This window comes from Opisthorchis viverrini (genome assembly GCF_000715545.1).
Source record: "Opisthorchis viverrini unplaced genomic scaffold opera_v5_301, whole genome shotgun sequence".
NCBI lineage: Eukaryota > Metazoa > Platyhelminthes > Trematoda > Opisthorchiida > Opisthorchiidae > Opisthorchis > Opisthorchis viverrini.
In genome coordinates, this window is record NW_008751955.1 from 191,884 (window position 1) to 206,046 (window position 14,163).

A 14,163-nucleotide genomic window follows, 5' to 3' on the forward strand; every position below is an offset into this window, starting at 1 on the left:
ATTTTCCATGTCATTCTACTTTGGTTTAAGAGGTTTCACTGCAGTCACTAGTAATCCGTAATCTTTTTTGGTAACTCTTGATGAGTTGTCCCTTTATAACAGCATGGTGGTGCTCAAATGGTGGGCTCCTGTAAGGATCAGTTTTGCGCTTCGCGCCATCAAATAGGCTACCACAGCCTGACTTTTTTCTTTTAAACACATCGAAACTGCCCCCGACCGTTGAGCACTACTGTCGATTTTGGGGTTGGACTAATTTTTAGTTATTCCACCGCAGAACCGTACGATTGGGTAACTCGCTTTGGTCCCAGTAACTCTCCTGAAGTTACCGCCACAAATTGTAGAATTAGACGAGTCTAGTTAACTACTTTTCGAATAATACTCCCTGCCTTGCCCAACTTGTAAAACTCAATGGATCCAGAGGTTCTTACGTGAGCTATCTGTTTTTGTAATACTAGTGTAACGGTTTATACTACTGACGAAGCTTGCAAGTAGTCTAAGTTCTGGTGTTCAAGCTCCGCTCCCGCATCCGATGGAAGGTGAAGGTGATTACGAAAATTACGGAACCGCTTTCAGTGTTCCACGAACGTCCGGTAGGACGTTCAGGAATGTTCAGTTTTCAAAAACTCTATACAGATGGGCTGTGTCTAACGAGTTGTATCCGCTTTATCCGTAGTTCCTAGCGAACAACTTCCCACTTTCACTAGTATCGTGTGTGATGGTGGGTTTCCATTTTCCGTGATCAGAAGGTTGTCTTCTGGCCGTTGAACTTAACTGACTCAGAGTGTCTTGCATCCGATCGATCTTATTACGTCTTACAACAGTATCCGATTCTGATGAAGAGATATCGAAGGGTACTTTCACTCTATACGTGTTATTCTAACTTATCAAGCTATGAGGAAGTTTCAGACATCATCGTACGCCTCCCCCGTGACCCAATGCCATTCGCGGTACAGTGATAGCTACTAAGACTTCGAAAGAGACCGTTTTTCCAGCAAACTTCCTCGCACCTGCAGCCTCCCATTGTTTCGACTGTCACCATCAGTTAGGGCTTGTTTATTGCTGTTCCTACGCTCAAACCGCTTCTTAAACCGACGAAACCTTTCCGTGATTCTTACTGTGATCGTAACTCTGGTTTTACCGCACCCCCACGTGCCATGTGCCCGCAAAACGACCAGTTTTATTGTAGTGGCAGCAGGTATTGGAATGTGAGTGCGCGCCGCAACACTCAAACAACACAAACAATCTCATCAGAATATTGTCGGCTGAAATTCTGAACAGGCCATACAAAAACAAGGAGACTAGACTGTTGATGTGACGTACGCGAGCCATTATACTGCGCTAAGAACTATTGGGATAACGTCACACAAACCAAAAATCCAGGGGATATGTCCACTTTCCGGGACTAGACGCAAACTAATAAATCGAAGGATAGAGGAAGGCTCGACAAATGAGGATAACGAACTGACCGCTCAAACACAACTAAATCTGAAAGCACCGAAAAGAAAAAACACATCTAACCGTCAATCAAACTTAAAACGGGACTAGGATACAAACTAGGAACTGACCAATCAGACCGAAGAAATGAAACAACCAAAAATAGAAATCACCACAACGACCAAACAAATCCAAAGAAAGACGACAACACACCACAAACTGGAGAAGGACCAGTCGGAGACCGGACCAAAGGAAGTTATCCAACAAACCAATCAAATACGCGACATAGAGATCAAAACGCAGTGGGAAACGCGAACGGGTCAATGAGATTACAAGAAAGACACAAACCAATTAGCCGACCACGGGAGAGGATATTATATACTTTTCGAAGGCCATATGTATGCGGGCAGAAAAGTTCTGTTCAGGCCATACAAAAACAAGACTTGATGTGACGTACGCGAGCCATTATACTGCGCTAACAACTATTGGGATAAGGTCAGACAAACCAAAAATCCAGGGGATATGTCCACTTTCCGGGACTAGACGCAAACTAATAAATCGAAGGATAGAGGAAGGCTCGACAAATGAGGATAACAAACTGACCGCTCAAACACAACTAAATCTGAAAGCACCGAAAAGAAAAAACACATCTAACGGTCAATCAAACTTAAAACGGGACTAGGATACAAACTAGGAACTGACCAATCCGACCGAAGAAATGAAACAACCAAAAATAGAAATCACCACAACGACCAAACAAATCCAAAGAAAGACGACAACGCAACACAAACTGGAGAAGGACCAGTCGGAGACCGGACCAAAGGAAGTTATCCAACAAACCAATCAAATACGCGACATACAGATCACAACGCAGTGCGAAACGCGAACGGGTCAATGAGATTGCAAGAAAGACACAAACCAATTAGCCGACCACGGGAGAGGATATTATATACTTTTCGAAGGCCATATGTATGCGGGCAGAAAAGCAGGCAGTACACATTCAACTGCGAACTGACAGTGCCTCTCAGCTGTAACACCTTCGGGTGCCTAGCTGCCAAGCTACCCGAAGGAAGCACGAGGGCTGGGATACTGCCACGTTGCCCAAGCCTAGACAGGGGAAGTCAACAGGCAGAGGTCGGGTTCGAACCACGGACCTTCCGGTCAGTAAATTCGCGCTCTAACCACTTGGGCCATCTCGTCCCTGACAATGTCTTCTCGACCAGGAAGGGTACGTTTGTAAGCTAATTGCTAAGCTCGGCGAATAGCCACGTGATCAATTAGCACTGAACTTATTAGACTAAACGTCCGGGTGTCGAGCTGAATAATGTGGCCAATTAGGTAAGAGCCTGCTACTTGAAACCTAGCATCCTGGCGGTAGGCGTTTTGATTCCAATAGACTACTTAATCTCTTTTCTCCAGTTCGACAAGGAATGCCAACAACAAACCCCCGCGACGTTCAAAATTGTCGCCGGATGTCGAAAGCTCGTAGGAACATACCGTGCGGTCTCAGGACAGTATAGTGTAAAGTTAGAGCTTAAAACCCGTGAAAACGTGTTTGCGTGCGTGTGTACGCACCAGAAGTGAAGTCCGAGTTTTCACTGAGGTTTTTAACTAGACATTTGTGGACAGAGACACAGCTGCTCACTATTCGAATCAGGGAACAAATCTTGTGGTGATACAAAGAAACATCACCATACTCAAGCCAGGTTGTCACCAGGTAATCGGAAGATTTCCGACAATTAAAGTCGGAAAGAGATTCGTTCTCTGGTTGTTCCAGCGAAAACAACTGTTGAGTCAATAAAGAACGTCGGGAGGCAGTTCTGTGGATTATCAAACCTCATTTGCATAGCATTCTGACCGGAGAGAATGGAGTCATTGCACTCTTGGAAAATTGGTTGCACAGATGGTTGCAATGTGTGCGAGTGAAATTGGGGAAATTAGACGTGGTACGCGAGGCCAAAAAGTGAAATTCGCTACATAAACCGATTCCATAATCAGCAGCAGCTTCAGACTAAAATTTTGCCATGAAATGTGTAATCACAGGTGTCTTGCGGAATATTTTCTACTCGAAAGAATGGCCGTAGTTGATTTAACTGAGTCTCCTAACTGATTTGTAAAACACGAATGGAAAGAGTCTCAATTTCTGGATGATACTAAGCGTGGGCCTCGTGTTGAAAAATGTAAGTTCATCGAAGAACACATTCCACACTCACTGGGGCAATCAAGTTTAGGGAAAGAACAGGGATTTACGGCGTTGAATTCTCACCGAAAAGATTGCGATTATATTATAATGTAAATGTCAACGGCCTACAGACTTCGAAGAACATGGTTACTTGAAACAGAAATGGACTCGTTTGATACGATTGGATATTTGAAAGTCCATTTACGAAACATCCGAAGAAAGGATGACTCACAACTTCAAGACATCTCGGTTCTCGAGACAAGTGCTCATTTTTAGGATTTTTCCTGTAGTCCCTAGGTGAACTCGTTTATTCCCAAACAAATCATTGCAACTTTGGATTCAGGAGATTTATTTACCTTAAAACCCGTGGATGGAACCCATTTTGTCTTGGACAGTATCCGAGCATAGGCTGCGCACATGGCATGTACCAAAAGCGCGTCACTGCCTTGTTTACTGCGGCTACCTCCGTTTCCAGACGATTCGGTTTCACGGGCGCCTGGAATCGCGACATATCGCGCATGACGATTTGAAGCGGAGTCGACGCATGTGTGGGTCCCCTGGTTGGTCTATCGGCATATGCTATTGTTTTGTTAGAAGCTTAGCTTATCGAAATCAGCTTCGGTTGCATGGAGCCATGCTGAGAATTACTCAACAAGTTAACACCATCGGCCAGAGAATGCAATGCAGAAACGGTTCGGTGGACGTCTTTCCGAGAATGTGTCTAGACAGAGGGAATGAGTGACGTTGCACCGCTGTGCTCAGTTTGACCGAGGCGTTCGATCGAGTACTCCCCCATTAGGAAAGTAATCACAACAGAAAACACCGGGTATCCACCGCAGAAAATTCTAAAGCCTCCGTAATCCTTAGCCCTTAACAGACAAGACCCGTCAGTGTTGAAAGATTTCATTTACCCGTGAAGCTGGAAGGTGAAATGCTTGCTAGCAGACATTTTCTACCAAGAGTCAAACAAATGGGCCACTTTGAATGGCGACATATATGAAAGAAGAAACCAGGTGTTTGCATGAAAACAGCCAACCGAAGCACACAATGACAGATAATACATTTTCGACGGATATCTCTCCAGGGTGGTAGATAGTGCACGCTGTTATGCGGGTAGCAAGTTCGACCTCTCAGCAAAAAAAGACCTCCTGTTTCGACACTGCAGGGTCGATTGTCAGTTTTAGAACAAAACGGATAGTTGTTCAATAAAAACAAATTACTAACACCCGACAAACACATTCATTCGCATAGAAATTTGGTTTTTGCGGGGGACCCATTTGAATCCCAGCTGAATCCCTCCCTTATGACGTTCCTCTTCAATTCAATGTGCCTCACTTTTCAGCTAGTACGATATTCGAGTACAGCGATACATTATACAGAAGCAACACACTAGTCCTAAGGTACTTGTCACATCGCGTGAAGTTTGGGTTCAAGCAGGACATAAGGTTGACGGAAGCTCGAGGACTGAGCCTATCTAACGAGTTCCAATTGAGGCGAAGCCATCTGAGTAGTATGTTACGTCTATACAAACTACCAAAATCGTTACGACCTGTTGACGCTTTATTCTTCAAAAATAGTCCGTAAAATAACGACCAATATGCGAGGTATCGAATCACTCCAAAGAATCAACACGTCACATACGGCACTTTTGTACAAGACACAAAGCAGGAACAATAGTGGAAACGAACGAAAATTCTAATTTACCGTTCGGGAAGAACCACGAGGTGGACATCCGACTTGACTAGATGCACGCGGTTTGTCACGAGTGGTTTCTGTAACCAATGGTCTTCCGGTCCGTTGAGCGTAGGCCGCACTAAGTTTTTGCTGAAAAGATGCATAGACAAACGAAGCTCGTCACAGGCTTTCAAATCAATGAACGGATCACGAGTTCCGCGTTTGCATCACGTGAAAGGCGTGCTGTATATAAACGATCAGCTGATGAGTAATTAATCCCACAACGTGCGAATAGAATCTGGGGGATAATTCACTATACGACATATACACATACTCAATACGAAACTAGGCTGCATGTAAAAAAATCTCATTAAATAAGACAATGCTACTTACGAAAAAGGGTGAGTTGTGTCGAGAGGACTGACAATCGTTCCAGAATGCTTTGTAAAAGCATGCGGACAGCGTTGATACCAAATGAATGCAGTGAGCATGTTGAAAATCAGTCGGCCAAGGAACAAGTTTGTACACACCTGAACGACCGAACAGAGGTTTTACCTGGCGCAGCAGTCGTTCAGCTGTAACACCCTTCTGGTGCCTAACTGCTATGCCACCCGAAGGTTGCACGAGGGCTGGGATACTGCCGGGTTGCCCAAGCCTAGAAAGGGGAAATCGAGAGGCAGAGGTCGGGTTCGAACCACGGACTTTATGGGTCAGTAAGTTCGCCGTCTGATCACTTGGGCCATCTCGCGGAGCAGTAGGCAGCTGTTTTGTCACATCACTGAGTACAGTGAGATTGAACCACCTAACGACGTGTCATTATGATCAGAATGATAATTTAAGACTCAGCAAGCGATCGAAAGACCCGGCGACAATCAACGGCGAAACAAAACGGACAGTGATTTTTTATCGCTTGAGCAGAATTGGGTGGAAGGTCGAACATCTTCATTGGACCGTAAAGCTGAAGGGATCGGTTAAAGAAAAAACAAGTTCACAAACTACCCCCATTCACACATTAATTCGATTTTACAGGAGACTGAACTGAATCTAGCTAAATCCACGGCTTGTGGTGGCCTCTCAATCAAACCAAATTAGTGTGAAAAACAGAGTAGCTGACGAATATTGTCCGATTTGAGTTCGAATAGAAGATAGCGTGGATAAGAAAATCGTAGTTCGTGCCTCCGGGGTGAGGCCCAAGGAGGGCGGATTCGATCATGGGCTGTCGAAGGGTTTTTTGTGAACAGCGTAATACATCTAAAAAAAGAAGTCCTTTTGTTGGAGAACATCAGTACAAGTCGAAAAGAAGAATATTCTGCACAAATACGATGTCAACCTAAGGAAATGCGCTTCGGAAGCGAGATCCATGCGTTCAAAGGAACTTTTCAAATTCAAACGGGCGGTAGTTTTTCCAAACTACATACACCAGCAGGAAGTACTGAGATCAAAGTACAAACCTAAAAAAACGACCAGATGAATTGGCGATACTTTATGCAAGATGCGACCTTAATCATACATAAGTTCGCAAGATGCAAGATAAATATGAACAGCAGCGACAGAAATAGGACGCTCAGCTTGACCAACACCAAGGACTGTCAACATGTTTAGGGACAAAGAGCAGAATTCCCATCAAAGGAAGAAACCTGTATGTGAAGAAGCCAGTTCCTCGGGTCCAACTAAGCTTCAGTCGGCTTCCGAAGGCTCAAACGTTTGAAGCCGTGCGTGCGAGAATACCGAAATGCTTACTTTTTCTATTCGCCCGATCATTAATTTCAGCAATAAGAGTGTGCTTTGTAGTTGGCAACTTACGACCCTATGTGGAATGTCATGGCAGCGCTAACGTCTCTGGCTGTCGGGTTCGTATTTTATCCGTCTTGGGTCTTCAGCCGATATCGAACAGTCAAACAAGGCTTAGCGTAGCTAGTAACATTCAGTAACGCATAAGGTTGAACAAGGGAAGAGAGGACGAGACCATCAAGAATGTCTTAATTAAATGCTCTTGTGCTTTCTTGTGGTTTGCTCTTCATTGTAAAAAAGACTAGAATTGCAGCTTCGAAAGAAGCTATGTGCGCTAGTTGAACAAACAGAACACTCGGCAAACAACGATAGATAACAAAGACGATCCAAAAGAAATGAATCGGTGTTATGTGTGTCGTCCATCACGCAGATTCCTAGCAGCTGTCACATGGCTAGGATAGTCAGAAATGACTGTAGCAGGCCGTTTACCTCAATATGAAACAGATATTGTCCAACATAATGAAATGACTAGACACCTTCTGGACATGTTACCGAGTGAGAGTAATTTACAAATCCGCATGATGCGTCTCTTCGGGTCATCAACGATTTCAGAACGGGTGAAAAACAAACAGTAATGACTGATATATGTAATGCGCCACTCATAAGGTTGCTGAAAATTCATTGACAGCCCACTACCGGGTTCGCCCTTCTTGGGGCTCATCAGGAAAGGTGCAGTCCCCGAGTTTCCGTCAACCTTATGATCTACTCGAACCCAAATTGCACTGTTTTCGAGAAATACACTCATTTGCAAATCAATTCGGTTTTCACGAGAGACTCAACTGAATCTCACGTTTATGATATTCTACAACTGAATGTGCTGCACACAGGCTGCCTCATGTTTCAGTTGGCACGATATTCGAGATATCGCAGAATATTTTCATGACGGAAACTACTCACAAGGTTGCTGAAAACTTTTCGACAGCCCACGACTGGTTTCGCCCTTCCACTTCGGGCTCATCAGGTAGACACAGTCCCCGAGTTTTCGTCAATCTTATGTTCTAATTGAAACCAAATTGCACGAAATTAGCGGATTGCACTCCTTTGCAAACATTACAAACGAGAGATTCAGCTGGGTTCCAGGTGAGTCTCTCGCAAAGACAAATTTGTCTGCAAATGAGTGTATTTTGCTAGTAAAATCTGATCTCTACATCAATACGCAGAGTGGAGTCAGCAAAGCCAAAAAGCATTTAAATCAAATCTGCAGCTACATGGATCAGTTTCTTCTCAAACTTTGGTCCAAATACAAAAAAACTGAATTATCTAGCCCAACGACCGTAATGTCACCAGGTTGTTCAGAAAAATGCCGATTTACGCCAAAATAATGGTACAACGAGAGCATCCTACTTAGTGCATCAATGCAATGAAAGTTATACTTTAGTCTCTCCTTTTTGACGGCTCTGTTCACACGAAATGCTTCAGAAGTAAGCGTGTGACGATCTGCACGCTTCTTGCCCATGACAGGTTCAAGAATAGGTCAAATTAGTTGCGAAACAGAGGATATCAAACATCGGAGTGCTGCAAGCAGAGGTGGCAGAGGGGCATGAAAGCGATAACAGAATGTCTAGTAATAAATAATGGTAATCGTTCAGCCGTAACACTTCTTCAGTCGGTACGAAACACGGACCTTCAGGTGAGTAGGTTCACACCCTAACCACTGAGCAATCTCGGGATCAAGAAGTCCGGGCACCACTTGTGTGAGGTGTCTTCCGAAAACGGGTCCGCATGACCCTCCCGATCATAGTTGGAGATGCTTAAAGGTATGGTGTGCTCTTGTTAGTTTCCACGTAGGGTGTCTGAACGAGTGTCCGGAGAGACGAAACTGAAGCACGAACCTGCAAGGCTCGGGCCGCATTCGCTAATTTGGGACACTTATGGCGTCAGAATGGTTTATCCCTGAATCTGAAGGGACGTGTGTATCAAGCTACAGTACGGACTGTTTCGTTGTATGGCTGTGAGACTTGGCCTATTCAAGCGGCGAAAATGAGACGTCTTCAGGTGTTCGACAATCGTAGTCTCAAGACCATAGCGCAGGTGGGTTGGTGTCGGCGAATCCGTAACGAGGCAGTTAGAAAGCGTGTTTTCGGCTGTGTAACGGGTACTTCCATTGAAGAATGTGTCCAGCACTAGAAGCTGTGTTGACTGGAACATGTGTTGTGTATGCCGAACCATCGTTTGCCGAAAAGAGTGCTGTCTTCCATGCCCAATTCAGAGTGGCGTAAACAGAGAGGTGGCCAACCCTTGACTTGGCAGAGAAGTACGAAGGAGATCACGAAATGCTTGGGTGCTGTCGGTGCTACTCGCCATCCAGAGTGGGGACCGCGTGATCCTCACTGCGCCTGGTTGGAGACATTACAAGTATGGCTGCCAACCGATGTCAGTGGCGTTCTTGTTGTTAGTTTCTATCCAGATTACCTGAGTGAGTATCTGGAGGTGTAGGTACCTCGGAATGATTGTGGTAAGCTATCACTAAGTCACTCCCGTGTCCACATTTACTCTTTTCTTTACAATAAGGCTTTCAGATGAATCATGGTTGTACGGCAGTAAAGCATTGGTGTTTAACTCTGATGTCATGCTGTCGATGCTGTTGTTGAGGCAAAATGCACTTCTAATGTTTCGATTATACTGTCCAACCTTTCATGAGTGGCTTTGTCCGGTTTTAAGGTACCGAAATAGTGGCACAGACAATCACTGTGGCGGTTAAAGGAGCTAAACGTGGAAATAAGTATAGGTGAAACAGAAAACTACAAAGAGAAAGTGGAATACCTTGACAAATGCATCTACTCGATTGTAGTGCGCGATCAACTCGGAGTCATCCCAAACGAGTTCGGGATTATTCAGAAGTGTTGGGTCATCAAATGAGGGAGGCCATATTTGCTGTTTGGTGAAGCCGCCATTCACACACTCGCCCGAAGGAACTCCGGACATTCGGCCCGACAGTTTTTAGGCGGCTGAAAATAGCGAGAGGGAATTTATGTGAACGTGAAATTGCGCAGAGTAATAGATCTGCATCCATACAGCCCAAAAGCAAGCAAATAAACAATGGCATCGACCACCTCTGTTAAACTTTGAGTACACGCTAAAGATTGTAATTATAATCTTTGTTTACTAACAGCACAATGAGGCCCGTTAGGGGGAGGGGCGAGATAGCCCATTGGTTAAAACGCGAATTTATTGACCGAAAAGTCCGTGGTTTGAACCCGACCTCTGCATCTTTACTTCCCTTGTCTAGGTTTGGGCAACCTGGCAGTGTCCAAGCCTTCATGCTTCCCTCTGGTGGCATGGAATTTAGGCACCAAAAGGGTGTTTCGGCTGATGAACGAAAAAGGCTCAACTGCTCATAGTGAATTAAATCCAGTGACGACCGATTTCACTTTGATCATTGACCCACCACTTGAAGTATTTTCACTGAAGTCTAACGTCTCTGTTGAAACTCGCTTGTGGAACTCCGCCAGGGACATTAAATATGCTGATGATATTGCTCCACTTGGACCGGGTCGCTCACACAGACATTTCTTCGGTCGCACTATTTGACAAGCGCTGCTCAAGTAATGACATAAGGCTGGGTCAATGCAAACCTGAACCGCACTTCTGCTATCCAGCAAATGAAGACAATCGGAAAATTCAATTATGTTGGTTTCGATAGTCTGGAAAAAGAGCAAGAGGCCGGGCCTTTGCCCGGCATAACCTCGCCAACATTACACTCAAGGAGTGACGCTGAGTAGACTGCGTGTTCCGTACGCCCGAAAACCCACTCGCCCAAATAGATCTAGTCGATCAGTGATACGCAAATTAGAATCCGCCCGAATGTGACTGGTCTATAATTTGGAAAATCGCATGATAGTCCTGGGGACCTATTTCAGTCATAGGAACAACCACCGCCTCTCTAGAAGGGGGACCGCGTGCAAATCACACACAAGATTAGTGACATCTACAACCCCGTAAACGGTGGCACTTCGGTAGTGAAGCTATCGTCACTTCAGCGCCCCTACCGCCCACTCAAAATTCCATGAGAAGCCGGTGGATCGGTTAGGCAGTTGCCTTCAAGGTGCGGCTATCCTGCATCACTTTCCCTATTTTAGATTAAATAAACCGCACAAACAGTAGCGGAACAAGCCCGAAACTCACAAACTGAGGTAAACTGGATCTGATATTAGGGGCAGACGAGACCATCGCACGCAATTGATCATATTCTAACTGCCGCTATAATACATGAAAAGTGAGTACCAAACCCATTTATGGATGAGAATACGTAGGTCGAGAGCTGGATGAGGTTGAGTCACGTTCAGTCGTTGGAGTAGAGAGCCGCACGTGATTTTCGGGCCGATCGGCAGACGTGCATCGAAAAATTACGACAAGCGAACGAGTTGGTATGACTTCCAATGCTAACCCTACTTTGTAGTGGATCATGAACCTCACGTTTCCACTGGATTCATCGATTAAAGAGCTTGAGTAAGTTCACTACCACTGAAGTCAGTGACTCAAGGTGATAACGGAATCGAAATGCGTTCACAGTGTAGTACTCATTTGAACGGACAGGGATACTTATTAAACACTGTATCATGATTATGAAATTTTACTCTCAGGGTTAGGAATGCTACTTATTTCAAAGGAGGCGCCATACAGTGCCGCGAAACCAAATACTGTGAGAACAGGAAAATAATTTCAGGTGGTTTGGCCTTTTGTTAGAGTGGTCACAGATTGGTACTGAAGTGTTTTGGCTATTATGGGACTCCTGAACACGATGCCTTAATACTTATAATAACGACAATAATCGTCGGTGCCTGGGTACCATGATAACCGAAAGAAGCGCGAGGACTGAGACATTGCCGCGTTCCCCAAGCCTAGACAAGAGTAGTCGAGATGCAGAGGATGAGTTCGGACCACGGAGCTTCCGGTCACAAAGTTCACCCATTGACCAATGAGCTGTCTCCATGCTTCACTTCAGCACTTTTGCGTTGAAGGCTAACAGATCAGCTGACGTGTGGGTTTTAATTCGATTGCGATCTACCTATGATGATCGTACAAACAACGGCTCATTCTTCCACGTGAACTGATCTGTTGACATCTTTTTCATCAAAGTCGTTCACTGTAGCACGCTGTTTAATACAACTGACGAATTAAAGATGTTATGAAGCGGCCAACGACCACAACGTTGTTTGGATCAGAGATATGAACGAGGACCAAGAATGAATGACAAGGCGTCCGTTAGTTAGCGAATATACACTCATCTGCAAACTAATTTGGTTTTTGGCGAGTCACGCGGAACCCAGCTGAATCTTACGTTTGTGATGTTTCCGGGCAACTGAATGTGCTGCACCAGGCCGCCTCATGTTTCAGTCGCTACAGTGTTCGAGATATCGCGATACATGTATATTTGTAATGGACTAATCAGAAGGTTGCTGAAAATCCATCGACAGCCCAAGACCGGTTTCGCCCTACTTGGGGCTCATCAGGTAGGCGCTGTCCTTGAGTCTCCGTCAACCTTATGTTCTACTTGAAACCAAATTGCCGTTAGTTGTCATGAGAGAAATCTACGAGCGCGACCGTCAACTCTATTATTCGATCGCGAGAAATCTGCCATTCTGGGGCTCTCGAAATGATGGAATCTCAGGTATAAGGTTCTCAAGCACGGAAGTCGCCGAAACCGCTATGAAGACACCAAACACCTGGAGATGCCGAAACTTTGAGCGGGTACACAAACTACCTCCATCCAAACAAGACGCCTAAGGCCGAGACGCTAGACACCTACCCCAGCTGGGTTTGTGGTTTGTCTAAGTGCTGGCGTCCACTGCAATCCACAAGAAAGTGCAACATAAGGGAACGGGACGTCAGCAAACGCACAAGGCTAATTCATGATTTCCCAGGACATCTAGGCAATGTGAGACACGCACGCATGCATAAGGTAGGAGAGGACAGATATGAAAGACCTAGTCGACTGGATTGAATGTGACCCAATGGGTGCGTTCACTACACTACGCTGGAGAATCACCACGGAATTTGGCGATGTGAGCTTGGTAACACCAGCCGAGTGTCTCGATGGACATTTATTCATTATGAAGCCATTTTACTTCACAAGTGAGACAATCAACTCAAAGGGGAAGTGGTTGAAAAGAAAGCTAAGACCCTGGAGACCAAAGGCATTGTGATCATTCGGGCTGGCGAAATCGACCCAAACTCGTTTTCCTGTCACTTAGAGGCACTGCGTTATGGTCAGCAACAAAGGGAAGAACCCACAGCTTAGGCTGCTGCTGGCTCCATCGAGTCGAATGGGGTCAAATACGAGCTAATGTTGCGACCAGGGGGTGAGTCCGGGAACACCGAGTGAATCCGAATGAGATAAGGTGTTTTCATGCATGCAGTGCATACATCTGGCGCACCATCCGTCGTACATCACTAGGGAGAGTCGGGATATTTCACAAGTTCCAGACCGAAGGCAGCTGAGTCAAGATCTTCCGTCCAGACCCTCAGTTTGGAATATGAGGTCAGCCAGTTGGGCATGAGTTGCCCTCGTCATGCAATGGCCTGCAAGACGCGGTGGCCAAGACGGAGAACCGATACACCCACCTTAATTGATCACCGTTGTTATGCTCCGAAGACACACCTAGCATTGAGTCAACGTGCTGCGTTCTTACGCTACCGTGCACCACGATTATTCTTCTTCGATATAGAACCATCACGAAAATGCAGGGTTGGCGGACAGGCAAATTGTGACTATTCACGCTATCCTTACACCCACCCGGCACCAGCACCGCATCAAGCTTGGTGGTACCCACCAGACACCGGAGGAATCTGACGTTCAAAGACTCAGACCACAGGTTCAAGAGTCACACTTGGTGTTGCAATGTCCAGAGCGTGACTTGAAAAGGTACAGTTGCCGAAGAATCTCGGCGCAACGGAAACTAGTCAAGCATCCTATCCAAATATATCCGTAGTCTGCCGACGTGCACACTCTGCCAACATAACCGCAAAATTGCTACTTGTCATGCAGTTTTACATTCTTGTACCACGTGACAGTGACCGGGAGAAGCTATTGAATGCCCGACAACCACTACCAACCCGGGAAAAACTCATTGAAGGGTCAC

General features: G+C 45.5%; 1 protein-coding gene across 1 annotated transcript in view; it reads right to left on the bottom strand.

Annotated features, from left to right (window-relative positions):
- T265_09697 (hypothetical protein) overlaps positions 1 to 13,689 on the bottom strand; it is a gene marked incomplete at both ends in the record, with an annotated part of 29,193 nt that extends 15,504 nt beyond the window's left edge. Inside the window, 3 exons of the mRNA XM_009175853.1 lie at positions 5,321 to 5,440; positions 5,846 to 5,945; positions 13,646 to 13,689. Coding sequence (XP_009174117.1) covers positions 5,321 to 5,440; positions 5,846 to 5,945; positions 13,646 to 13,689 — 264 coding nt within the window. The remainder of the gene's footprint in view (positions 1 to 5,320; positions 5,441 to 5,845; positions 5,946 to 13,645) is intronic.
- Between the last annotated feature and the right edge of the window lie 474 nt (positions 13,690 to 14,163).